Source organism: Etheostoma spectabile, chromosome 16, assembly GCF_008692095.1.
Source record: "Etheostoma spectabile isolate EspeVRDwgs_2016 chromosome 16, UIUC_Espe_1.0, whole genome shotgun sequence".
NCBI classification, from domain to species: Eukaryota; Metazoa; Chordata; class Actinopteri; order Perciformes; family Percidae; genus Etheostoma; species Etheostoma spectabile.
In genome coordinates, this window is record NC_045748.1 from 9,030,853 (window position 1) to 9,056,098 (window position 25,246).

A 25,246-nucleotide genomic window follows, 5' to 3' on the forward strand; every position below is an offset into this window, starting at 1 on the left:
TGATAAAGTACAGAAAAGAATTTAATGAATATGCATGAATATTGCCCATCTGTGTGAGAAATTACAGAAAATTTTTAATAAAAGGGATCGTATGGTTGGGAATTGTGAGGATATTTTTGACCATGTTAATATGTTAAATTTGTGTGTGTGTGTGTGTGTGTGTGTGTGTGTGTGTGTGTGTGTGTGTGTGTGTGTGTGTGTGTGTGTGTGTGTGTGTGTGTGTGTGTGTGTGTGTGTGTGTGTGTGTGTGTGTGTGTGTGTGTGGTTTGAAGAGAACTGAATTTCAAAATTGCTCTGAACTCCTTAATGTCTTGTGTTGTGCTGATCAGATTTGGTAAAAAGATGGTTGACCTCTGAAATCTGTCCACTTGTGTACTAATGCGTGTGGCTCAGTCCAGCACGTTAACAGGTTAACATGGTAGACTTGGTAAGGCTTCCTCTGATGGAATATATGTTCAAATGGAATGAGTGTGCATGTGCTCTGGATTAAGGTGGTGCTGCCTTCAGGCTCCTCGCACCCACCCACCCACTCGCTAGTAATCAGGAGACAAACTCTCGGGTTATTGGGGGTGCTTTTAACAGAACATTATTGCCAACATGTTGGTTATGGCTTTAGATGTGAAGTTTACCTACAATATATAACAGAGTTAACCACATGACACATATTGTTCAACCGTCCTTGAAAATAGACTCCAATGACTCCTCATCTTTGCCACTGGGGGGCGAGCTGAGCCAGGTTAAGTGTCCCTGGACCCCACAATGACAATCACTGGTTTAGGAATTTCAACCGTAAAACTTCTTTCAAAAATGATTTGTTACTTTTTTAGGATTATTTTATTTTTAAATGTGGATGATGAAAGGATGAAAAATTAGGAATTGTTACTAAAATATCTCAGTAATACATTATGTCAAGTAATACAACGGCCGTTATGTGAATTTAGTATATTGTATTACACTTAAGTTGTGACTCATCAAAATTACATTTTAAGGCACTGTGTTGTCATAAGCCTACTCATGTCTATTTTTATGAATCTTATTATTATTTTTTTTTTAAATACATGCTTTTATAATTAACTATTTCCCTTCCCGGTGTCTTGGATACTTTGTGGGGCAGGCTCTTCTCCCTCTTCATTGGTTAAAGCCTCCGTGACGTAAAATCTCTCCCAGGCTGTGCTGAATGCGGCGGCGTGGGGACCGCTGTGTCTGCCCGGACCTCAATGTCGGACCGGTTTCACATTAAGACAAAATGTAGTAATAAATTCCCGGTGTAATCCATTGATTGACATCAGGTAATAGAGCTAAACAATATTAGCTTTATGGTTAATCTTTGACGTCAGAGGTGCGTTGATCACACGCGTTATTTTTTAAAGAATTGTTTTGTTGCATGATTTTAGATCAGACCCATTTAAGTCACCTGGAAGAAGAGGATGGACATCACCGTTGGCTGACGACTGTTATCAAGTAAGTGAAAATACTAAAGGATGTCAGGGTGATCGCTGGTGATGGCTCAAATGCAGGATGAGCTTGTTATTTGCTTTGTCTACTTTGCCTTGAAGTCAATTATTAAGTTGCATTGGTTGTAATCTTGTGTCTTACTTTATGTAAGTCTTTATGTGTGCGCCAGCGTGAAAGTGTGTGGAAGAGAGAGAGAGAGAGAGGAGAGAGAGAGAGAGATATGCTACGTTTGTCATGGGTGGTTCTTTTGGCATGTGTGCATCTCTTGTTGTAGGCTACTTTAGCCACCTTAAATATCTCATTTTCACAATTTTCACAATGAAACTCAACACACTCACCCACACGCATTCACAACAGGGGATCTCAGACTCTTTGCTTCCACAGAACCACAGAGTCCCATCCCTCATGTGAGATGGCTGACTTGACCTGACAGACATTTCCAGTGAAATAGCTCCGTTAATCACAACCATCTCAGTGTGCTCCAGTACCCAGAGGACAGAGCTCCAAGCAGTAATAATGTGCCTACTTTCCTGTGGTATTGAACTGATGAAAATAAGCGGGCACAAGATACAAAAATATTCAATGTAATGCCATCCCCTCGAGTACTACTAAAGTGTCCCTCATATGACATTACAAGAGACATTAATCTTTCTAATTAAATGACAACATATTGATTTATTTAGACCGAGGTAATCAGATGGTTTCATCCAAACACAGAAACACTTGGAGCAGTTGGGGATTCAGTGCTTACCCTATGATTACGTACCTTAAGTGAGCTTTGCTGTAGAGCAAACTATGGGTGCCCATAAGTATTCTGCTTGTTTCAATAGCTTAGTGGCTAGCCACATTTAAATGTAAATATTGCAATGTATCATATATATAATATATTATCGTATAAAATATGTGCAATATATGGATGTGCTGTAGTGCAGAATTTTTATTTTTTACATTTTGTTGTTTGAATTAGGGTCTCTGAAGAAAGGTTCACCAAGTCCCACAACCAAGCCACAGCCACTTTTATTTTTAAAGTGAGCGGATCGATATTTCTGCCTATGAGCATATTTGATGTGTTTACTAGAACTATTGTATTTTGTTGTCATGGTAAGGATGTTGTTTACTGTAGCAATGGGATGATAAAGAGGATTACCTCTTCTTGGGGATCTGCAACAGATGTTGTTTTTTTACCCACATTATGACCAGACAGTTGCACAGCCGTGTGACGTCTATGAACTGATGGCTGCTTGATGTGTGACATAAAGCCCCAGACAATGTCTGGCAACAGAGGATGTTGCATCTAAAATTTTGAATTTTTGAACATGATTCTAGTTTAAATTCACGACACACTAGCACCAGGACTATGTTACACTGCTGAAGGCAGATATCTGTAAATGGTGTGTGGTTGTATCCTAGCAACTTTAATTATTACTAATAATTAAAAGGATTATGTAATGACTGAACGCCGTCAGCAAGTTTTAAATATTTTATGTGCTTCGTAATTACTTTTGTTTATTGCGATTTTTGTGTTTCATGAAGGCATGATGAACATTATTATTGTTGTTGTTATTATTATTGATAAAATGATCAATGTCTCTAAAAGCAGGAGCAATGTGTATGAAGCTGGTGGAGCACGTTAAATTAACTAAACTGATGTGAAAGTGTATTCACTCTTAGCAGTGCCAGCGGAGCATCTCTGCAGTGCAGCTGCCCTAGTTACAGAGCAGCTGAGTAACTGAGAGACGGTGGTTGGCCCAGGCGGAGAGAGAGGAGGAGTTTGTTAATGGTTGACTGAATTATGGAGCTGGGTAGGCTGTGCTGAGGGCCAGGAGCAGACAACACTAGTAGGACTTTGACTGGAGGACGGGTGGTGTGAAGTGAGGGAGCAGACTCTGACAGCAGTAGCCTGATGTTTATCCTTTCTATTTTGTTGGAATGATTTTACTTCAGAGTTAAAGATGCACTGCGACTTTAAGCCTTTGACAGAATTACAGTTTGGTGGGTCATTGAGTCCAAACGTCAAGAAGTAGTTGCAGAAGGAAATCAACATAAACAGTTCATATGCAGACACAGACAACAAACAATTTATCCTGATTACATTTACTTGCAGCCTTCTAACATGTCTTTATCGTCCAAACAATCACCCTGCTCTACTTATAAGTGATTATATTTAATGTTATTCTTTCTGGATTTCATTATAGGAACATGGAGACCGTGTCCATGGTCCAGCCTGTTTCAGCAGTATGATTGGAGCATCTGGTCTTTCAGGGGACACCCTGATAGCATGCCACTTCCCTGTGGTCCAGCTTTCCACTTGGCAACTTCCTGTCCAGGCCCTGTGCAGCTCGGCCAAGAGGCCCGGCCGGCTGTGCTCAGTAGGTCTGACCCGAGCTGTGTCCCTCCCAGAGAAAGACTCACTGAACCAAGAGCATGCCTTTGCACGAAGACGTGTTTCTAACAGCTACGGTAGTCTCAACGAGGACCGAGCAGAGGAGGAAGGGGGCATTGACAGCAGCGGGAGGTACGACTCCAACTCATCACCAGAGGAGACAAGTTCCCATCTGAAGAAGGACAGCTCTGGAGCTAGAGACAGTCTGCGGTTACACAACTCCTTCCTTCCTAAAACAGGGCTGGATGAGGATGAGGAAGATGAAGATAATGATGGAGACAATCTGCACAGATATCATGAGGACTCCTCTTTTGTGTTGCATGGAAATTCCAACTGGCCTCTAAATAATGGTGCCAAACATTATACAATGGCCCAAGGGGACATGGACAGCAAATGGGGCAATGAAGGGGCCGTGTTGGGTAGTGAGGGTGACAAAGAGTGGCTCTCTAATCAGCCTCACCTGCCGGACTCACTGCAGACTGAATGGCAGTGCTCTCATGTGAGCGGATCTGGCATTACATTGATGGCTTATGAAGAGCAGGACTCAGACAGACTGATAGATAACACGTCCTGTAGCCTCTTCAGCCATCACAAATGTTCCCCAGAGCTGTTCTCCAACACTCACACAGAGTATGTCAGCGACTCTTCCTGTAACAGCTCTGATGGCGTCTTGGTTAACTTCTGCACTATCTATAACAGGAGCAACAAACCTGCCACGCCTAATGACCTCAGCAGTCCCGCAGTTCACCCCTATCAGTCATCTGAGGGATCTGTGTTCCTTAACCTCCAACCAGTTCCTCAGACTCCAGCCAAGGACTTCCAACATGATGACATGACAGTTAAGTGTCCCCCTAAAGAGGAGATTGACATGTCCCCCTCTGCTTCCTGCTGGTCTCCTCAGGGCCTTGACTCGAACTGCAATCTTTACTCCCTGGAGCCGCTACCCCCGGGTCTCTCCTCACTGGAGGTATCAGACCTGGCCGCCTGTCTCCAAAGCCAGGCAACATTGGCCATGGGGACCAACCAGAAGTACTACAAGCTTGTAACTTGTGACCTTTCCTCCCAGTCGCCCAGTCCAGCCTGGTCCAGCATCACCAGCTGCCCCGAGGGTCAGAGCAGAAGTAGCCCCCTCCCTCGCTCTGAGCACCTCTTAAATGATCATATGAAGGAAGGACGATACAAAGAAGTCAAGAAGGTAATGCTGCAAACAAAAACAGCTCTTCTCTCAGTACATAATTAGATGACATAGGTATTAGAGACCATTTAATAGAAGAAAGAGGAAATAACACAATTGAATAAAATATGTTTACAAAGACATAGTATGTACTATATTCTGAAGTATGAACATTACCTTTCTTACAAGCTTTTAACGTCTCAGTACCAATTTCTGACACTTTATTAGTGGTTAATAAATCACACACTAATGCTTTATAGATCAGTTATAAGCCATTCATTTGAGAAACTGTGGTCTTATTTTATTTCTTTAGCTATCTCTTAAGTTAATGGAGTAGTCCCCTCTAATGGAATGTTTGAACACTTAACCTATGGAAAACAGCTGCAGCACCCACATCAAAATCCATTTATTAGAAACATAGTAAGCTTTTCTACAGACTTGATAGATTATAATAAACAATCTTGACAGTTGCTACTGCAGACTTGATGTCTTTTTAGAAAGTATATATTGATGGTTTACTGTACAACACAGCTTATCACTGATCCATAAGTATTAGTTAAGGATTGAAGCCATTAGTTACAGTATAAACTCCATTATTAAGAGTCTCTTGTTATATAGTAACATATATATGTAACAACATCTTGTCAATTATCAAGTATGTGATTTGGTTGTGTAAACCTAAAGCGGTTCTGTCTTTTCTGTATCAGCATCAGGAGATTGATGAAAAGACGTTCTCCTACACGCAGTGCAGTGCTGGATTTGACTGCTCTCAGTTTCCGACCAATGATTACCAAGTTGCTACCACCTCCACTGAAGAAACCTTCTTCAGCAAGAAACATACACAAAGCAACCAAGACTTCTTCGACACAACCTGTGCATTGTGCCCCAGCCAGTGTAGCCCACATAGCAGTAAATGCCAAAGCACAAGCGCTGTGTCCACACAGCCATCTATGATTCTGCACAGGAGCTTTGGGATACTGAGAAGGGTAAGGCAACGAGTTGCTGCTGTTGTTTTAAGTGAGAGGGCAAAACATGCAAAGATACAATATCAGAAAATTATGAAAACCATTTGTGTTAAGTATTAAGTAAATCTAACATCTGTTCCAACTACATTTCTTACTCTCTACCTTCATCTCAGGAGCATTTTCAATGGAAATGCAGGGTGCGCTACAGTAAAGCCCAGAGGCCAACCTCGCTGCCCATCCAGCCCTTTGTTCTGGTCCCCACAGGCCAACCCCAGACCCAACACTTGGGCTGTCTTCTAGAGCAGTACATTAATCAGAAGAGCAGCAAGTCGGGTAGCTCCAAAACCGGGCCCCCCAATTTAAAGGGGGCAAAAACCGTCAAGGGCTTTTCTAATCTTAAATTCACACAATGGGCAAACCCAAACCCTATCCTTGGGGGGTCCTTCGAGCTCTGACCCCCGGGCTCCAAGCAACCGGGCCCAAAAGGTTTCACCCGCAGATGTGCATGGAGCAGAAAGGGCAGAAACAAGCACCCCCAAAAGCCCATGTACATAAAAAAGGGGGCCTGGATCCAACCCCGCAGTAAAAAGCTTCACTGGACCAAAAAGGCAAGTTTAAAAACAAGCCCATACTCTACCACTTTTTTAAACCTGTTTTCAGCACCAAATCAGTCCAAACTTGTTAAAAGTCCCGCCTACCAGAACCTTATTACCCTCACCCCTGAGCAGAGCCATACCAACACTGAGCCCAATAAGACCCACACCTCCCCCCCATCCACTTTTTCTCTTTAAAAACCCATTTTTATCCTAACCACGGCCCGCTCATCCCCCAAACTTGCAGGGGTCCTGCCCCCCCCAAACCCGGACAACCAAAAAAAGAAGTTCCCCAGTGGGAGCTGCACCCCCATCGACTCTGTCTTTTTTAACAGTATTTTTTACAGTCCCTTTCCCCTAAGTTGTTTTTTCCTCTTTGAGGGGGTCTTTTTTCCCTTGGCTTTCGGGGTGAAAAAAGGGGGCGACGGGGGAAAGTGGAACCAAGCAGGGTCAAAAGTGAATCTCTGATCCTGAGTGACAGGCCGCCCACCGAGTTTGTCCTCCCCCGAAAATCTTATGAGCCCAAAGGGCTACACCATTTCAAAGGAGAGGTGGGGCCCAAATTTTAAATGAAAAGTTAAAAAAAAAAACATAGTTTTAAAGTGACCCAGTAACCGCAATGGGGTTTCCTTTTGAGGTTTGTTATCCATGATGGGCGGGAAAAAGGGGCAGCAATAAAAACACTGTGGCAGCGTGCCTTCAATCCCCTGAAGGGGCTTTCTAAAAAAAGCCCTTTTTTTAAAATCTCCCGCAGGGGATTGGTGAGCTTCTACTCTGTAGCCTATGTGTGTGTGACTGCAACAGAGAAGATGACAGGGAGAATGAGCGTTGAGTAAGGATTTTAAACACACCTAGCTTTTTTTTCCTTTGGGGCCCTTTTGGTGAAAAATTTGGATGGTATAAAATGTGAATTTTTTGGGGATGGATAACAAAAATATGGTGGACAGTCAGTGTGATGCAGCACTGCAGGCAGGATCAACATGCATAAAGAATTTACCGTGACATTTGCAGAGGCTAGCCAAAATGAGATTAAAAAAGAAAGGCAGGGAAAGCAAGTAAATGAGGATCACTGCTAAAATGGACATCTTTGATTCACTTTCACTTTTGGCATTACTGCAATATGAAATAAAACCCTGAACTTTATCTCTCATGTTTCATCCCAGCCCCAGTTAGGGGGGAGTAAAAGTCTTTTGACCCAATTTTGTTCATTTTTTTGTCTTATTTTTTAAAAAAAATAAAACAGGACTGGGGGAAAAAAAATTTTTCCCCCGAAACCAATAAAAACTCCCAATTTTTAAAGAATTTTTGGAAAAAAGTGTCGAAAACAAAAAAGGAAAAGGCTAGGCACATGCCCCAAAAAATAGAAAATTCAAAAAAAAAACGGGAAATTTTGGTTGGCGACAAGTTATACCCCCCAACCCGCAGACTTTTTTGCTTTCGTGAAAAAAAAAGATTTCCAGAATCAATTAAACCCCAAACTGCCAAAAGTTTGGATTCACAATCTATCACATTTACTATACATGTAAATATATCAATGCTTTTGACTTTAACTTCAGCTCGTCCAACCTCTTTCCTTGTCCAATGTCCCTAGGTTTGCTGAGGTCTGTGAGCACAGCGGTGGATTTGATCATGGCTCATTTTGGCAGCAGCAGAGACCCTGACGAAAAGGTTTGAATTTGGCAGAGCTAAGCAGCTTGAACCGATATTACTTACATTGTAGGACTGGAGTCAAATGACTTGTCTCAGCAGGGAATCATATTTCTTTTCTTCTGCCACAGATGCGTCTTGGTAACAGCTCTTGCAGTCCCACAATCGCCGGTCTGGCCCTGGAACATTTGTGTCCAGCAATTCAGAATATTTTAGAGGACGGACTTAGGGATCACAAACTGGATTTTATCATCGGACAGCGCCGCAACCACTCCTGGAGCGTGGTGGAGGTCTCTACTAGGATCGGTAAATGTAACTAGAGTGATCGTGATTTAAAGAAAGGGTACTTGAATGCACTTGCTTGATGTACTGGTGGAGCAGCATTGTTTGTGGTACACAGTTATGGGCTTTTTGATGAACTTCCGTGTTCCCTGTCTGCAACAGGTCCATCTACCAGGGTCCTCCAAAGCCTGGTCTCCAAAATCACACAATGTCCCCAGCTCAGCAGCCACTGTATGAGACTGAGAGCCTTCATCATGGGCCTGCTTAAGTAAGATTACCTTTGATTTCACTAATGATTCTAAAGTAGGTAGATGAAATGACTGCACATATAAGCATTCATCTTTTTTTTTGGTTATTTGCTTTTTTTTCAGCTTGAGAGCTTTGGAATTCTGGCTCAGTCACCTTCAGAGTCAAAAAGGTGAGCACACACTCAATTTTCTGTACTAGCAGCTAAGCACAATGTCAAAAGGTCCACACATAATATCTCAACAATAATTGAAAGGACTATCATGAAATGTAATACCAATATTCATGCTCTCTACAGAATTAGCATACCTGAGCTGGTGAACATGATAAACATTAACCTGCTAAACTCCAGCATCTTAAAAAAATCGTATCTCCGTTGTTATCCATAACAGGTAAGATCTTCGGAGGAATGCTGTGATGGGGTTGAAAGGTCTCAAAAAGTTGACCTTTAAATATGCTATTTGTTGTTGTCAGGCTGTTGCTTCTAAGGTCAAAAATGAAGTCTCCGAATTAGCATGTTAACATTGTCATTGTGACCATGTTAGCATGCTGATGTTAGCATTTAAATCAGTTATGCATTATTATGGATCCCACTGCTTTGGTTAAGGTTAGATTTTGACCTTGAGTCGTTAGGGTCAGGGAACCCCTTTAGTCAGGGGATAGGTCCTAAACTGATTGGTGTTTCTGGTATCTTGCACAAACATGGACTCCTGGCCGTGGTTTTATTTGTTGCAGGATGGTAGGGAAAGACTCATGAATGAATATACATTAGGGAACTCATCCCTGAATGGCTAGTACTCGCTGCCTGCTCTGGTTGGGATGGTTAGGTTTAGGCCAGAGGAGTGTGATTGGTTAGGGTTAGAGTTAGAATGTCAGGGCGAGCCAATCAGGGATGAGTCTTCCCCTACCATCTTGCACAAAAAAACACTGGCACTTAAATGCTGCTGAAGAGCAGTGGGATCTATAATATTAACGCCTCAGTTACACAATATTATTGCGTATGGAGCTTTGTGCATTCACACCGGTTACTGTCTCCACAGATGTGGTGACAACATACTACCATTCTTGGGGGTTCCTGTCCATGTCACTAGGTCAGTGTCAGCCCTTGTTTCAGGAGCTACTACTTCTGCTGCAGCCGCTGTCTGTGTTGCCGTTTGACCTCAACTTGCTCCTGGAGCCCCGACTGTTACGTAACCGACAGCTTTGTGCGGAGGAGCAGGGTGTTTTTCCACCTCCGCCGTGCTCAGCCCTCCTAGTGACCAGCTGGCCACTACTGCAAGCTGACAAAAAGGTATTGAGCAGCCACAGTCAGCAGACTAAGATTTCACACCAGACAGGTCTGCATCTCCAAGAGTCTCTCAGTTCTCAGAATTACATCAGGCAAGATTGCGGAGGGATGCAGACGAACAGGAGTCCATTTGTAGCACCTATTCCAGAGTGGTGGCCAAAAGAGCCTGACCTTATGGATGGTGTGATTGAACGGGAAGACTGTAGCCAGAATTACGTTGATAATTGGTCTCAAATAAGTATGGACAGTAGGCAAGAAGAGAAGAGTGGAGAGAAAGACAATGAGACCCCAGTTACATCTACTTGTGTCCAGGCTGAGAGTCCATGTCAGGGTGCACTGCGCTGGGCCAAACTGTTTGGAGCAGCAGATATGTCCACCAGGACAGAGACAGATTCTCAGTTTCACAGTGGAGCACAAACCAGAAGGTAAGAAACAGCCATGAGCAATACAACCAGAAATATACATACATTTAGTTTTTTGATTTTGTTACTAGCCTATTTTTTAGTTGATTTGGGATCTAGATTGGTGGAAGACTGGAACTGTGACTCTTTACTCATAACCAATACCTCTACATCATTGCTTTCATAGGTACAGGCGACCATCACAGTGGCTGCATTTTGACAGATCGCAGCTTGGACTGTTGGCTCAATCCATCAGGTCATTGAAGCTAGGAGGAACTCAGACTAAGAAGGACTGCTGAAAACTAAACTCTCTGTGGGTGGAGGAGAGAGTGGACCCTATTTTCTGTAATAACAAAAAGTCTTAACTGCATGATAATACATACATAGTGCTGAACTGATCAGAAAGCATATACAAATACAGGATTATTAAAAAATAAAAAATACAGGCCTTTAGGCTATACATCAAGCTTTGCGTTGCACCAGCTATTCGTAAATCCATTACTAAGTTTGTTTGTCCTTTGTAAGTGCATAGTAGGCTAACTATTAGCTAATTTCAAAATAAATCAGGTTGCACCATTAAAACTAAAGGAATGTCTTAACTAGTGAAGATTTTAGTCAAGGAAACATCTATGTAAACAGGAAGTTGCTGTAACATCACAAGCTATAGCATAACTGGCAACAATAACCATTTTTAGGTCCAATTTAAACATTAAGTCTGTTAACCATTTGTAAATGTTGGTGTTACTTTGTAATATATTTTGCATGCATACATGGAAAGAACTGGTTTTCGAGTTAGTACTATTTATGTAGTTTAGAATAAGTATTAAATCATCTAACAGAGGCTTTTTAGCTAGTCGTTTTAGTTATGTTTAATCAAGATCCTTGTATAATCGAGGTATTCTATTATGTTTATGAAATGTAATTACATGGTTTATAATAATAATAATAATAATACATTTATAAACAGCGCCTTCTAACCCCTAAAAGCGCTTTACAGAAATAAGAGACAGATACAGGGAAACATAAAAGTGTAAGTAGTAATAAAAAACAAAATAAAAACAAAAAAACAAACAAAACAAAACAAAAAAAACAAAACAGAACAAAAAAGGAAAAGTGTATTTACAGATAAGCGAGCTGGAACAGATGGGGTTTTTAGTTAGTTTTGAACAGAGGAGAGAGTTGAGTTGCGGAGGTCGGGGGGAAGTGAGTTCCAGAGCTGGGGGCAGAGCGGCTGAAGGCTCTGCTCCCACGGTTTATGAGTCGAGCATGGGGACAGTGAGGTGGATAGAGGAGGAAGATCTGAGGAGCGGGAGGGGGACGGCGATGTGTAGGAGTTTGATAGCTATGGAGGGCAAGGTTATGGATGGCTTTGAAGTATGGAGAAGGATTTTAAATTGTATTCTGAATTGAACCGGGAGCCAGGAGCGCTGAAGAACCGGGGGTTTTATGATGAAAGAGGGGGTTCTGGTGATGACACGAGCTGCTGAGTCTGAAGAAAAAATAAAACATGATGGGGAGTACATAAATTTCCACCGGAAACCAATACAAACTACCATATTTAAAGAAAGTTTGAGGAAATAAGGTCGTCAAACAAGAAGGACAGGCTAGGCACACGGGACTAAAAAATAGGAAAAAATTTAAGAAAAGGTAATTTGTACTGGCGACAAGTTTACACCCACAGCAGGGAAATTTTCTGCTATTGATGAAAAAAAAAAAAAGACTTCCCGCACTCAAAACACATAACTGACAAAGTAGGATTTCACAAATCTATCACATTTATTACATGGAAATATATAAAGCTTGACTAACTTCAGCTCGTCGGTTCTGGTGAGACAAGCTGCTGAGTTCGAAGAAGTTTAAGTTTATGGAGGGATTTTGAGGAAGGCAAAAAGGGGAGGTTACAGTAGCAAGGCGGGAGGGTGACGAGGTGTGGGTAAGGATGGAGGCCAGTGTGAGGGTGTAAGGGACGGGGAGGCGGTTTATGTTGGTAGGTGGAAGTAGCGAACCGGCAGAATTATTTATGTGGGGACTGAAAGGAGAGGAGAATCGAGGATGACGCCCCGACTCTGACCGAGGGGAAGGGGAGACCAAAGCTGTGGTCGATTGGTAGAGAGAAACTATTGATTTTGGATAGGGTGGACTTGGTGGCTACGAGGAGGAGTTCGGTTTTATCACTGTTTAGTTTAAGGAAGTTTGAGGTGAACCAGTCTTTATATTTCAAGTAAGCAGTTAGTAAGGGACAAGGGGGGGAGCGAGGAGGTGGGTTTGCTGGATAAGTAGAGCTGGGTGTCATCTGCGTAACAATGAAAATGAATGTTGAATTTGCGGAAGATATTGCCAAGGGGAAGTAGGTAGGTGATGAAAAGGAGGGGGCCAAGAACTGAACCTTGAGGACGCCAGTAGTAACAGGGGAAGGGTGGGATGTGAAAGATTTGAGTTGAATAAACTGAGTGCGGTCGGAGAGATATGAGCGGAACCAGTCAAGAGGGGTGTGAGAGATGCCGAGGGAAGAAAGTCTATTGAGGAGAATGGAGTGGAAATGGTATCAAAGGCCGCACTGAGATCGAGGAGGATGAGGATGGAGATGAGTCCGGAATCAGCAGCTGTGAGGAGATCATTGGTGATTTTATAAGGGCAGTTTCAGTACTATGGGAGGGGCGAAAACCAGACTGGAAAGGTTCATAAAGACAGTTAAGGGTAAGAAAAGCATGGAGTTGAACAGACACTATTTTTTCAAGAATTTTAGAAATAAAGGGAAGATTTGAGATAGGACGAAGATTATTATAGTTGGTTGGGTCTGAGCCAGGTTTTTTCAGAATCGGTGAGACGGATGCTGTTTTGAAAAGTGAGGGGACAATACCAGAGGAGAGAGAAGAATGAATAATGGTAGTTATGAAGGAGATGAGGGAAGTGAGACAGGTTTTGACTAGAGCTGTGGGGTTTACGTCATTATCAAACAGCATTCAGAAATGTCGAACATATTTCATATTATCTCTTACTTTTCAATCTTCAACAGGTCATATGCTAGCAAGCTAATATTGCAGTGACAATTCATCTGTATGTAAGAACTAGTTTGTGTGGTGCAACCCGTTCTTAATTTAGTGATACATTAATCTCCACTTAGTAAAGACTTAGCCTACGTGAGCTCAGTTTGATTTTGCGATCATCTGGTGCAACTGGCTCATAATCTGAAAATGTCCCTCAGTTGAATAATTTTGTAATTTATGCTCATTAATTGGTTGTGAGATAAAGCTTGTGAATGAATGTGGTCAGAAGAGGATGCTGACTCATTTCCACTGTAGAACCTGAGCTCTTCTCCCGGAAATGGCTTAACGAATGAGGGCCAATTCCTCCATTTGCAATTGCACTCTGGAATAACTTTTCCTTTTCATTTCCTGAAGGCAAATATCAATTATATGAATATTGATAGGCCTACTAATACAAATGTGAATTTTGACCTGCTTTAGACTGTTTGACTTTCTTGTGGTGCAAAACTATCTCATTTATCACTGTTATTCTCTCCATTGCTGTACCTTTCATATGTAGGCGGGAAAATAGAAAGAAATACACGCTTACTAGTGCGAAATATGCTCCACCAGCCTTGTGGATTGTCAGTGATTTGCTTTCTTGAGAAGATTCCCTGCATGGATTTACTGTAGGTGCATGAGTTAAACACACAATAGGTGCTTCAGTGCTTCCTATATCTCTTAACTTCCAGGTAAAGTTTTAGTTAGGTTTTTGGACATTTTCTGGCACTGAAATTTAAAATGTGTGGAATTGTTTGCTATATACAGTAGTATGTCAGAAGTTTGTTGAGTTGCACAAATATAAGCCATCTTGTAACTGTTTCAGGTATTTAAATGTGTGTCAAGTATATTTTGAGACTGGTGGTTAGATAAGAGGGAGGAAGGAACAAAACATGTGTTGATACATCAATTTTAATGTATTGCAATAATGTGACGTGTGTGAAATTATTTCACCCAACGTCATTTTCTCAACCTCTGAAAGCTTTGTCTGATGCCCAGTGACAATCAAAGTCTGTCAATAAAGACTTCTTGTTGTATGCCAACAGGAATTAGTACAAATGTTAATCTATGTGCCACATATTTTTGCAATCCAGCACAATTTATTTTGATGGAATTGTGAGGACTTCCAGGTATGTTTTGACTCCTCATATCACAACTTTATCTTGCCAGTTATTTCATTGAAGTGTATGATGGTTTTATTACTTTGACTGAAGGATCCTCTTGATGCCGCTCTTTTCCAGTGCATTCTGGGAAAGTTGGCCAAAGGTTTGTCCATACATGAACTGGTATCCTATGGGATGGTGTAGAGTTAGAAATTCTTGAACTTGATTTTAATTGATAAATTATAATTATAAAATAGCAGACCACAAGGCCTTGTAATGTGAAATGTGTTGCTAACACTGACACTGACCTGGGATGTGTCCTGTAAATGACGGCACTACACCTCTGTTTGATGGATAGATAGTGGGCATGGGAGTTATTGTACTTTCCTTCCTCCCTGGGATGACCTGGGATGTGGGGTCAGTCTGCTGCTGCTTCCCAAACTGGATCAGTGCCCGGTTAGTAGTGATGGGGAAACCTTTGCCAATTAAGAAACGAGATTTTGGCACATGTCCTGTAAAACCTGTAAGATATATCACTCAGTGAGCTGCTGGAGTTTTTGTAGGTATTATTTGGCATTTTATGCAGAGGAAAAAGTATAAAGCCAGTATCACTATTGTATACATACATATACTGTGTATATATATATATATATATATATATATATATATATATATATATATACAGTACATGTTGTATGTATATATGTTTTTGCTGTCCGCCCAGTTGCATTTCCAGCCTTTAAGAAGCCCACTGTAAGCTGCCTGCTCAGGACTAAATAGCAGACAGACAAAGTTAACTATATCTGGCTAATAAAGTTGGATATCTAGCAGGTTTATTGCAGGATTAAGGCCTACGTTATTGTACTGGAAACAACTATTAAAGTTCTCTGTTGTACCTGACATAAAATACTTGTGTGGGTTATCATCATCCATGAAGTATGGTTTTTCAGTGGGGGTGAAGGACTTCAAGGGCCCGTAGGTGATCACTTTGTTGGAGATTGCTTTCAAGGGGGGTCTTGGTCTCTGGGCCAAAAGATAACAAAGAACCATTAAAACATGCATGACTCAGAGATTATTTGCACAAAAAATTCTACATAAACACAGGTTTAATGTAAACCTATAGCAGTAAAAATGACATCACTTACTAAGTGCAAGTGAATGGAAATGTGTGCCATAAGAAAATTGATTACACTGCTGATAATCCCTTCTTATTACAGTTTTACCTTTTGATATTAATAAACGTCGGTTACAGTCAAGCCATTGCTAAATGAGTTGCTACAAAGCTTTCAGCTCCACGAAACTCTCTTTGCATTTCTCAGTGTGGCTATGTTCAGAAGATTGTGTCGTCCATCGACTTTCCCGCTCAGAAGCTCGAGTGAAGATAATTACCTCTTCTGAAGAGTCCTTCGTGTCCTCGGAGGAGGGTTGGGGGTGGTGCGCAATGACGATCACGTAAGGCTTGTATCATGTGGACGCGCTGACAGTTTTGTTGGTACTTAGAATTTCTCAACTACACACTATGGCTTTAATCTTAAAAAGGTAATTTATGTGAATCTCAGAGACATAACGGCTGAATCTGTTGTCGGTCCTTCTGGAACGCTGACCAGTTCTGCCTCTCAGTCTTTTTCATGGTGGATTACATTACAGTGCAGAGTTCCACTATGGATAATTAAACAAGAGTGAACCTATTCCCAGGTACCACATTAACATGCGTGTGTTTGTGGGCAACAGAGTGGGAGAAAGAGTGGTAGAGCCAGAGCATGTGTATGTGTGTAAGAGAGAGAGAAAGTTACTTCAAACTGTTGGTTGGTGTAGTTGACAACATCTGGCAGGTGTGTTGATTGCCGTTGGTCCCGATAGAACTCAGACAGCGCTTTATGAGTTGTTTCAGCGTAGCTGCAGGCAAAGTAGTTCTGACTTTTTGGAATGAAGCCTAAAACAACAACAAGTAACGTCAAAAGATTGGTTCAATTTTGGTTTTATTCGCTCAGTTTTTGAGATATTTGTCTTTTTCTGCCTCCTTGCTCTTCTGTTCTATTTAAAATGTTAACACCAACATCCCTTTCCAGAAACAATGTCCCTCTAACTATACTCTGGATAATCTAAAGATCACAGTATGAAGAGTTTTCAAAGAGACCATTTCTTCGGCACAAAGTGTTTCCAAGTGCTGTGGATTATCCAGAGTGACTGGGACATTGTTTTTAGAAAGATATCAAAGATGAATATGCTGTTGATTCACAGAGCAAATAAAACCAAAGCAATCTGAATGGCTGAAAGTTTTTTTCTGTAATTTAGGTGGATTGAAAATTTTAAATGCTCTGCAAGACTGTGTGGAATTTCCCAGCCAAATGCTTCCATAGGGTTTGAAAAAGCAATGTAAATGTAAAAAAAAAATGTATAAAGACTTTGAAAAAACACCACTGCAAACACTGTTTGGTGCACAATATCTTGATTTTCAACACTGTTCCACATAACCGGTCGTCTTTACTTAATCATTTAGCAGTTGGAAATAGATTGTTCTCGATGTTCTTGTAGTCTCGTGTAGTTGTGCTTCGAAAACTCACATATTTAAAGGTGTATTGCCAGATTTCAATTATAACTAAAAGACACATGGCTCATTGCCATTTAGGAATTTTACATCAGGTCACTAACATATTGTTCATGTGAAGGGTACCAAATGTCCCCAATATGAAATCCTTTTCCATGAGGTGTTCAGTTACTTTGTTGACCCTGTGTGTTAGTATGTGATATCTACCGGTATATCCTGGTATCATCTTCTTCAAGTTACTGTCAGGGATGCTTCTCAGTGTCACACCGGCGTCAGACTCTGTAGAGGGGACGTGACCCGTGTGGAGGACCAGATGATTGGAGTGTTTCACCTCGGGACTGGTCAGCAGTTCGGCTGTGAGCTGGCCGTAAGACTTCCCCATATTGTACTTGAGCTGGGGGCAATACCCTGAATACCTGACCACAACAGGGAATGTTGGGTAAACACAAACTCAAAACTCCAGCATCTACTGTCCCTCATCAGCAGCTTTTTAATAGGAAACAATATGATGTCATTAAGTAGGCTACATTTAGATTTAACTTATTTAACACATATTCTGAGGCAATCAGTAGGATGTAGAACATAAATCTTTTATTTGTGGACAAATGAACAGGAACACCTTACTCAATAATGCAGTACATACTAGGCTGCAAAATAACATACATCCTAGATTTACTACTCTGATAAAACCTGAATATATAAATACATAAATAAAATAAATGTATTATAATTTCACATTGCATTATATTTGACATGTTGTCCCATAAATCTTAATAATTTAACAGTGATAAAGAGCCCTCGCAGCACTTAAACTGAGCGCAGTCATAATTCATTTTTTTATTTTATCTTAGTATTAAAATGACATGGTTGTTTCTTACCGAATCTGGTGTCAGGATGGTACTTACCCCGGTACATAATGTGGATCAGGTGTCATCAGAACTTTGCTGAATTTGGGGGCGTATTTTTCCATGTTGGTCCTGTTCAGGTCTCCCTCCTGTGCGGCGTGTTTGCTGGTTGCTACAGAGAATCCGACACAAACACACCGACGGAGCTCAATGTCGTTAAACTGACACGTGCACCGAAACATTTTCTGCCAGGACAAAAATACTATTGTTTTCTATACTAATAGAGTAGATAACTTTACATAACTTTAAATTAGGGATTATTTGAACATATCAGTAACTGCCATTCTTTCATCACTCATTGGCCTATTTTAATTTCCACTTTGTGTCAAATATTGCAGTACCACCATTACCACTCGAACCACCTCCAACTATCAGAGTCCTCAGCTTTTAGTAACGTGTGACAGACTCACTACACACTAAAACACATCACTATGCTCTAATGTTGTATTTTTCTGATGTCATTATAAAAAATTAAAAGTGGTTAAAAAGTTGCAATAATAAACTTTTGTTATTGCAACTTTTTAATCAATACATAAATAGAAATTCTTGAGAAATGCTCAACGACGCCCTCTAGCGACTAAACGTGGTTTCTTTCTAACAGTGTGGAGAAGGAACGTTCACAGTGACCAATGTACATTAGGGAATTCAAAATAGGATTTTATAAATACTGAAGTCACTGATAAAAAAAATTGTAAATAAATATGTATTATATATGTATATATATCATATATGTGTATGTATGTTTTTACTATTTATTAAATCCCCCTAGAATTCCGTGTAACAACACTCACCGCTTTATTGATCTATTTAAGTATTTGCATAAAAGCATCCTTAAACATGAACCATATATTGTTTATTTATTAAAAAGGTACACAGACAATGACCTCAGTGTCCTCAAATGTAGCTTTGACACAAGCATGTGTGTAATGTGTAAAGACTTGAAAACATCTGACCCATTCTATCTACCATAAATTAATGATAAAAAAATTATTTTACTTGTTTAAGTATCGCAGGTAGAATAATAGGGGGTGGGTGCTTACTGTATGAGCAGGGATTTATTAGATCTGAACAAATGAAAGAAAAAACAAGGACAATGGTTAACATTCATCAGGACTGGCACTGACTCAAAGTAACTCTTTTGTGTTTCCAGGATTGTGAACAATCCGGTGTGTTTGATGAAATGCAGCCACTGTACAGCTGGGGAATGTAGATCATATCCGCAGACAGGAGAGTCCACTCTACACATTCCTGCACTGAAAGATAAATCTGAGATGTTTGAAACGGTTTAAAACGTCACACACATACCATAATGCTCCATTTCCATTGAGTAGTTTTTTTTTTTAAAGTTTTTTTTCCCCTTTATTAGATAGGCAGAGATGTGTGGAAGGGGGAGAGAGAGAGAGGGGGCGTGACATGCAGCAAAGGGGCCACAGGTCGGATTCGAACCCCGGCCCGCAGCATCGAGGAGCAAGCCTCTGTACACGGGCACCCGCTCAACCCAATGACCTATCTGGGTGCCCAGCATTGAGTAATTTTAACATATCATGTTACCCATCTCATATTCTAACAGTCATATTCTTTACACTCATGAATGCATTGGATATGTTAAAGCCTGTAGGTCATAGAAGTGAGTTCTAAAGTTGTGGGAATCCTTTTATTGGCAGTTCTGAGACGTGTTGTCATTTTGCATCCCTTTTTTTTTTTTAACTTTCTTTAGATCACCTCTGTTTCGGAAAAGCACTATTTAACTGAAGTTTATATCTCATTTAATTCCACTGTCTGTGAATGCATCTGTGTGTCCATGGCATGGCTTTTTATGTCTTGGATTTCTTACAGGTGTGCGGCCAAATCAAACATTTCAAATAACAATGCAGATGAGTCACTCTTTTCCCAGGATTTAGAGACAGGAAGGAGCTCGTATGAACATGCAGCTCTGCGCTGTGACAGGACAACTGATGGGGAGAGGCGTGGTGAAGGTACAGAGGCGGATCAGAGGGGATGGTTTGAATTCTACTTCAAGAGATCACCTCAGCTGACGACTAGATGTAGGCTGTGTAAACTGGTTTCTTCTTCCTGTTGCAGTTCAGAAGCAGAGCTGTGAGGGACAAAAGCGAGATGAATCTATACAGCAGCTTTGGAAACCTCATGGAGGCTTGGGTGACTAAAGAAGACCAGTGTTTGGACTCAGCATGGCTTGGAAATAATGATGAAGATCCTACTACACCTTCCACCCACGTGGGGACAAACCTGCCCGCAGAATCAGAGGACTCTGGAGTGGAGACAGCCAGCTCTGTTACGTCCTTTACTGCTACATTCTCCTCCGTCTTCATGGAAAATGCAGAAATGGACACATTTGCACCAGAAACAGAAGTAGGTGGACTCACTCCAGCCTTAACGTCACAGTCTCCCGTGTCTTCCTCCTCTCCACGCCTCTGTCCCAGCAGAGTCCAGGAGGACGCCACAGCCTTGCACTTAAAAGTGGAGCTAGCACTACAGAAGACTGAAGCGAAATGTCTAAAGAACAACCGAGAGCCCCTTACAGTGGATGGAATGCTCAGGCAACCACCTCGAGCATCTTTTTTACCCAAAAGGCACACATCGGACTTAGTGAGAGGTCAAAGGTCAGAGAGTTTTAGCCTAAGGAGGACAGTTAACCCATCAGTGTCCACAAGGCAGATGTCAGAAATGCGGCGGATGTTTATGACTTGTGATGAGCAGCTGGCTCAGAAAAGAGCAGAGGTGAGATACTGTTCATGTCCCAAACCAAACTGCAGTGCTGGAAGAAGTCTATAGTTTCTTAGATATCAGTACTACTGTAATACCACGTAGTCAACATACTCTGTCACAAGTAAAAGTCCTGCATTTAAAATATTAAAGTAAATATTAAATATTAAAGTATAGTATAATTAAGGAAAATTTACTTGAATTATTTAAAGTAAAAGTTCTCAAAGCAGAAAAATGTCCCCTGTGTTACCGGTATATACATTGGAGTATTATTAAACATGGATGAAGCAGGATATTACGGTTGCAGTTGGTTGAGGTGGAACTAATTTTGAACTATTTTGTATCAGACTGCCACTAATGATTATTTTCATTATCAATTATTCTGCTCATTATTTTCTCCATTAATCGATTGATGGTTTGGTTTGTAAAAAATAGTAAAAATGCAGTAACAATGCCTCAGACCCCAAAGTGACACCTTAAATCTAAGTCCGAACCTCTAAATGATCAATGATTAAAAGGAAAATGAGCAAATCTTTGCATTTGTTGAGCTGGAACTATGAAATCATTTTACATGAAAAATGACTCAACGATCAAAATAGTTTCCGTTAATTGTCTGTCAAACTACTGCATTCATTGTTAATACAGTTCAGTAGTTCAATTGACAACAAATCATCATCTTGTATAGGCTCTCTATATGTTTTGTTTGCAAAAATCTTAATTTGCAAAATAACACTGTCAGAGAAATGTGGGGAAGAGATAAAATCACTTTTATAGTGTGGCTGATTTCTGGTGGACCTTTCTGTGAGGGGGGCGGGAGATAGTTTCTGGATTACATCAGTTTCACTGTAACATGCATGGTCTTGCACAGCAAAGGCTTGTAAATGTAATAACAAAATCCGGAAAGAAAGCCCCAGAAGTGTAAAAAGGTGTGTGTTTACCGTAGTTAAAGGGTTGCAACACACATTCACCAAGTTGCTCTCAAATTAAAAGTAGGACTGGCCTGTCATGACTCACACAGGATCTCTTTCAAGCTTGCAACCTGTCACGAGTCTGTCTGCGGTTCGAGGGATTGTAAACCAGTCTGCCCAGGTGACTTTAAGCCCACAGGCATGAGAGGAATGGATGGTGATATGTGAGGGAAGTCTGTTTGGTTTTTTTTGTTGTTTTTTTGCTAAATGTTGTTGACCAGATGATGGGAAAAAGGTTGGATTTTGACTAACAATGATAATGAGTTAGAGTCCTCAGTGTGAAAATGAGTTCACGCTGACAGCACACAGAGGTGTTGAAACAACAGGATTAACTGTACAGTTTGTATCTAATTAAATCCTTCTTGGTATTTTAGTCTGTGTGTGTGTGTGTGTGTGTGGTGTGTGTGTGTGTGTGTGTGTGTGTGTGTGTGTGTGTGTGTGTGTATATAAACTTTGTTTCCTTGTATGAGGGCCAAAGTTTACAGGCTTTGATGAATGCAACACCAAGAAGCCATATAATGTCAAGTAGACTTAAGTACCCAATTGTACAACATACTTTTTGTAATTAAATGAAATTACACTTTCGTTATTTTGTTCAAAAGTACATACTGTACTGTATGCAAACATGTATTAGTAATAAATGAGAAGCAATCAGTCAGTCAGACAAATCTGGAGGTTCAGACTAAACAGGCCGAGGATTTCTGCTCTTCAAAGAACAACTTAATTACATGGCTCAGGTTTATATCCTGTTATAAATATCAAACTCTCATAAAATGTCTACTTTCAGTGTAATTACATTTTTAAATTATATCATAAAATGGTTTTGACACATTACTAATCCATATCTACTTAATTATGTTCTATTATTTTCTATTCAACTCTAGTTAGTGCTGAAGTTAGTCAATCAACAAACTAAATTGATTATATTTATAAATTGAATATCTTTCAGGTCTGGATTGTTGGTCTGACAAAACATTCAATTTAAAGACAACGTGGACTGTGATGTATTCTTTTACTATTTCATCATTTGCTTATCAACACTAAAATAAATCACCCAAATTATTGCAATTCATCACAAGGGAGACATGAATGTATGTGTCAAATTTCATGGCAATCCATCCAATAGATAGAAATGTCTCTAAAAAACCATAAATTTCAACCTGCTGGTGGCGCTAGAGTAAAAGTCAGGGAATCACCAAAGTAGGATTCATTGTTTGGCAACATGAATGTGTGTGCAAAAACATCATGGCAATCCATCTGGTAGATGTTGTAATACTTCAGTTTGTGGGTCAACTGACCGACATTTCCATCCGTAGAAAGAGTGTTTAAAGAACAGAAGTGAAGAAAAAACTTTCACACTCTTGTATCCTTCAAGAGAAATCTTTTGATCTGTGCAGGACCTTGGTAAGGAGGAGAGGAATGGACTGAGTCCTGGGTTCTGCTACTTGGAGCATGTGTGCCAAAAATTAGAAGAAATTGCCAGAAAACAGATGCACAGTCGAGCGTTACAGATGGAGAAGGATGCCCAGTGGGAGCATCAAGACATGGAGGTGAGTCAGGTGAAGACATTCATGTACCTTCGTCTTTGCAAGGCAATTAAAGGGTTGCCACAACATGCTGGGTTTATAAACTTGACATGATCTTGTCAAAGCCGCTGTCGATGACAAGATGTCTCCTTGCAGGCTAAGTGTTACTGTAACATGAATTAAACCATGATAATTTGATTTTCCACATCACATCACTCTTTTTAAGGCTCTTGACACCTGTCAGAGTGACCTTAAAGCTGCTGAGGAGGCCCTGTCTTCTTGTCAGATTCCTGAAGATACAGAAAGGGCAGAACACAGCGAACCCCGGCAGCGTAATCCTTACAGACATTTTCGACAGAGATCAGCTTCAGACACAAATATTACAGCATTGCAATTTAGTAAGTTATAGTCTACATGTTTCACATCTACCATCTTCAGCTTTTGTGTTTTTATATTCAGTGTATCGTAAGTGTGTGTGTCTGTGCGCGTGTGTGCGCGTGCTTGGTGCAGGAAGGTTGAACGCAGACTGCAGAGGGCAGCATCTGACAGATGACCTGCTGGAGAAGGTAGAGGAAGGCCATGTGATTCAGGTAGAATACAATCAAACACAACACACATAAACACATCATTTGTACTGTAACTAATAAAAAAAGCTAAAGAATAAAATGAATTACTATTGTAATTTGCATTTTTATGGTGAGTTTTATAAGAAATATCTTATTGTTCCTTATATTGTTCTATAATTTTGGCCTTCAAATATTTTAATGTGTCTTTTCAGGAGAATGAAAAAAAGGAGACGAGTAAAACTGGAAGGAACTGGAAGTTAAAATTTGGGTCTTTGAAAAGAGAGCCTGCAGTGGGAGATACAAAGGGGTAAGAGTTTGCATGTGTAGCTGTAACTTGTAAGGGGCAGTGTTATTAATCTCACATGATGCATAATGCTCTGAGGAAATGTGTGTGGTGCTCTAACATGGCAGCCGGCCACGCTGACGCAGTGGTCCAGAGCTAATGCACAGTAGAGGCTTTTGGTGGGAGTTGATTTTCAGTCTGTGCTTCTGTACCTCCTGAACATTTTGTCCATTTTCATCATGAAACTTAGCTTACAAGCTGCTTCCAGCTTTTCCCAATTGGCGTGCTTCAGTTCTGTTCAACTGATTATTATTCTGTACAGTCAACAGATGCATTCATCTGAGAAAAACTCGGCCCGACGACGGCTGAGCCAGCTGCTCAGGAGGAGTAGGAAAACTCTGCCTGTGTCATGAGGTTTGGACATTTTAGTTTCAGTTCTGAAGCGGAGGAAGCTTTCCTTTAAAGGTCTTAGCACTTTTGCGTTTTTCAAATTGACTTCCTGTTCAGCCCATGTGATTAAGCAATCTGCCATGTTTATTTATTGTCTGCTGTATACTTGCCTTTATTTTTACGCTTATGAATAATGATTTTCTGTGAAACTGTGATAGAATGTCACTGTCATGTAATGTCGTAGTCCTACAAAGCTTGATTTTTTACAACATCAAATGTGTATTTGTGATAAGCTGCAAAGTGGTAAAGAATACTGGTATGCACTGTACAGTATATTACACTATATATGTGATACATTGCTAACATTACTCTCTGAAATTTTTAATCATTTTGTTTTGGTGTGCATCTGTATCATAACAGACATATGCTTCATATCCATCAAATGCTGTATGTCTATGGAAGAACAAGCTGTTATTATTGCACCACATAGGATTTCTGATAACATCTTAGCATATAGCATTTACAGTATGTAGTCCATAAAATGTCCAATACTGCTGGAAAAATACTGCCTGAAAGATTCAAGTCTTCAACTAGCTTCAATTATAATAACAAGCTCAAGTGTTTGCTGTGAATTTTTACCACATATGTGACTTAAACATTTAATTTCTTATTAAAGTTCCTGATAATACATTTTTGGTTGCTTGACTAATCAATTAATCATCTGATTGTGTCAGTTTGGAGTAGATGAATACATAAATCTATGGGTTGTATTA

General features: G+C 40.5%; 3 protein-coding genes across 6 annotated transcripts; 2 read left to right on the plus strand and 1 right to left on the minus strand.

The window, feature by feature from the left end:
* Positions 1-1,159: 1,159 nt before the first annotated feature.
* On the plus strand, positions 1,160-11,492 carry LOC116704499 (uncharacterized). Its single transcript, XM_032540040.1, is given in 13 exon segments — positions 1,160-1,289; positions 1,395-1,461; positions 3,651-5,033; positions 5,720-5,998; positions 6,151-6,976; positions 6,979-7,107; positions 7,110-7,121; positions 8,162-8,238; positions 8,349-8,523; positions 8,662-8,767; positions 8,871-8,917; positions 9,786-10,458; positions 10,622-11,492. Coding segments are annotated over 11 exon segments (3,777 nt in total). The 5' UTR covers positions 1,160-1,289; positions 1,395-1,461; positions 3,651-3,692; the 3' UTR covers positions 10,734-11,492.
* A 3,046-nt stretch (positions 11,493-14,538) lies between these two features.
* Positions 14,539-18,150, minus strand: cimip2b (ciliary microtubule inner protein 2B). 2 transcript variants are annotated; one of them, XM_032540261.1, is made up of 6 exons: positions 18,017-18,150; positions 17,319-17,527; positions 16,357-16,496; positions 15,460-15,586; positions 14,872-15,039; positions 14,539-14,751 (listed from the first exon to the last, which is right to left on the minus strand). In XM_032540261.1, the coding sequence occupies exons 1-6, from the start codon at positions 18,079-18,081 to the stop codon at positions 14,660-14,662; spliced, it is 801 nt and encodes a 266-aa protein (XP_032396152.1). In that variant the 5' UTR covers positions 18,082-18,150; the 3' UTR covers positions 14,539-14,659. The 2 variants fall into 2 exon arrangements, with proteins under 2 accessions (XP_032396152.1, XP_032396151.1); XM_032540260.1 differs by having other exon boundaries at positions 14,872-15,084; positions 18,017-18,149.
* Positions 18,151-20,023: 1,873 nt separating this feature from the next.
* Positions 20,024-25,129, plus strand: si:dkey-106l3.7 (uncharacterized). Of its 3 annotated transcripts, none has more exons than XM_032539675.1 (6): positions 20,024-20,755; positions 23,106-23,267; positions 23,461-23,632; positions 23,745-23,800; positions 24,013-24,107; positions 24,406-25,129. In XM_032539675.1, exons 1-6 carry the CDS (start codon positions 20,132-20,134, stop codon positions 24,494-24,496), a joined length of 1,200 nt encoding a protein of 399 aa, XP_032395566.1. In that variant the 5' UTR covers positions 20,024-20,131; the 3' UTR covers positions 24,497-25,129. The 3 variants fall into 3 exon arrangements, with proteins under 3 accessions (XP_032395566.1, XP_032395564.1, XP_032395565.1); XM_032539673.1 differs by having other exon boundaries at positions 23,745-23,824; positions 24,406-25,128; XM_032539674.1 differs by having other exon boundaries at positions 20,025-20,755; positions 23,106-23,258; positions 23,745-23,824; positions 24,406-25,125.
* Positions 25,130-25,246: the final 117 nt, after the last annotated feature.

Bases quoted from the DNA above. Each gene is read 5' to 3' on its own strand.
- cimip2b (XM_032540260.1), bottom strand. From the start codon at position 18,081: ATGGAAAAATACGCCCCCAAATTCAGCAAAGTTCTGATGACACCTGAT. The intron at 16,497-17,318 runs GTAGATATCACA...TTGTTGTTTTAG, and splicing joins GATGATACCAGGATATACCG to GCTTCATTCCAAAAAGTCAG. The intron at 14,752-14,871 runs GTCAGTGTCAGT...ACCATCCCATAG, and splicing joins ATTTACAGGACACATCCCAG to GATACCAGTTCATGTATGGA.
- si:dkey-106l3.7 (XM_032539673.1), top strand. From the start codon at position 20,132: ATGAATCTATACAGCAGCTTTGGAAACCTCATGGAGGCTTGGGTGACT. The intron at 23,268-23,460 runs GTGAAGACATTC...ACTCTTTTTAAG, and splicing joins AAGACATGGAGGTGAGTCAG to GCTCTTGACACCTGTCAGAG. The intron at 24,108-24,405 runs GTAAGAGTTTGC...TATTCTGTACAG, and splicing joins GCAGTGGGAGATACAAAGGG to TCAACAGATGCATTCATCTG.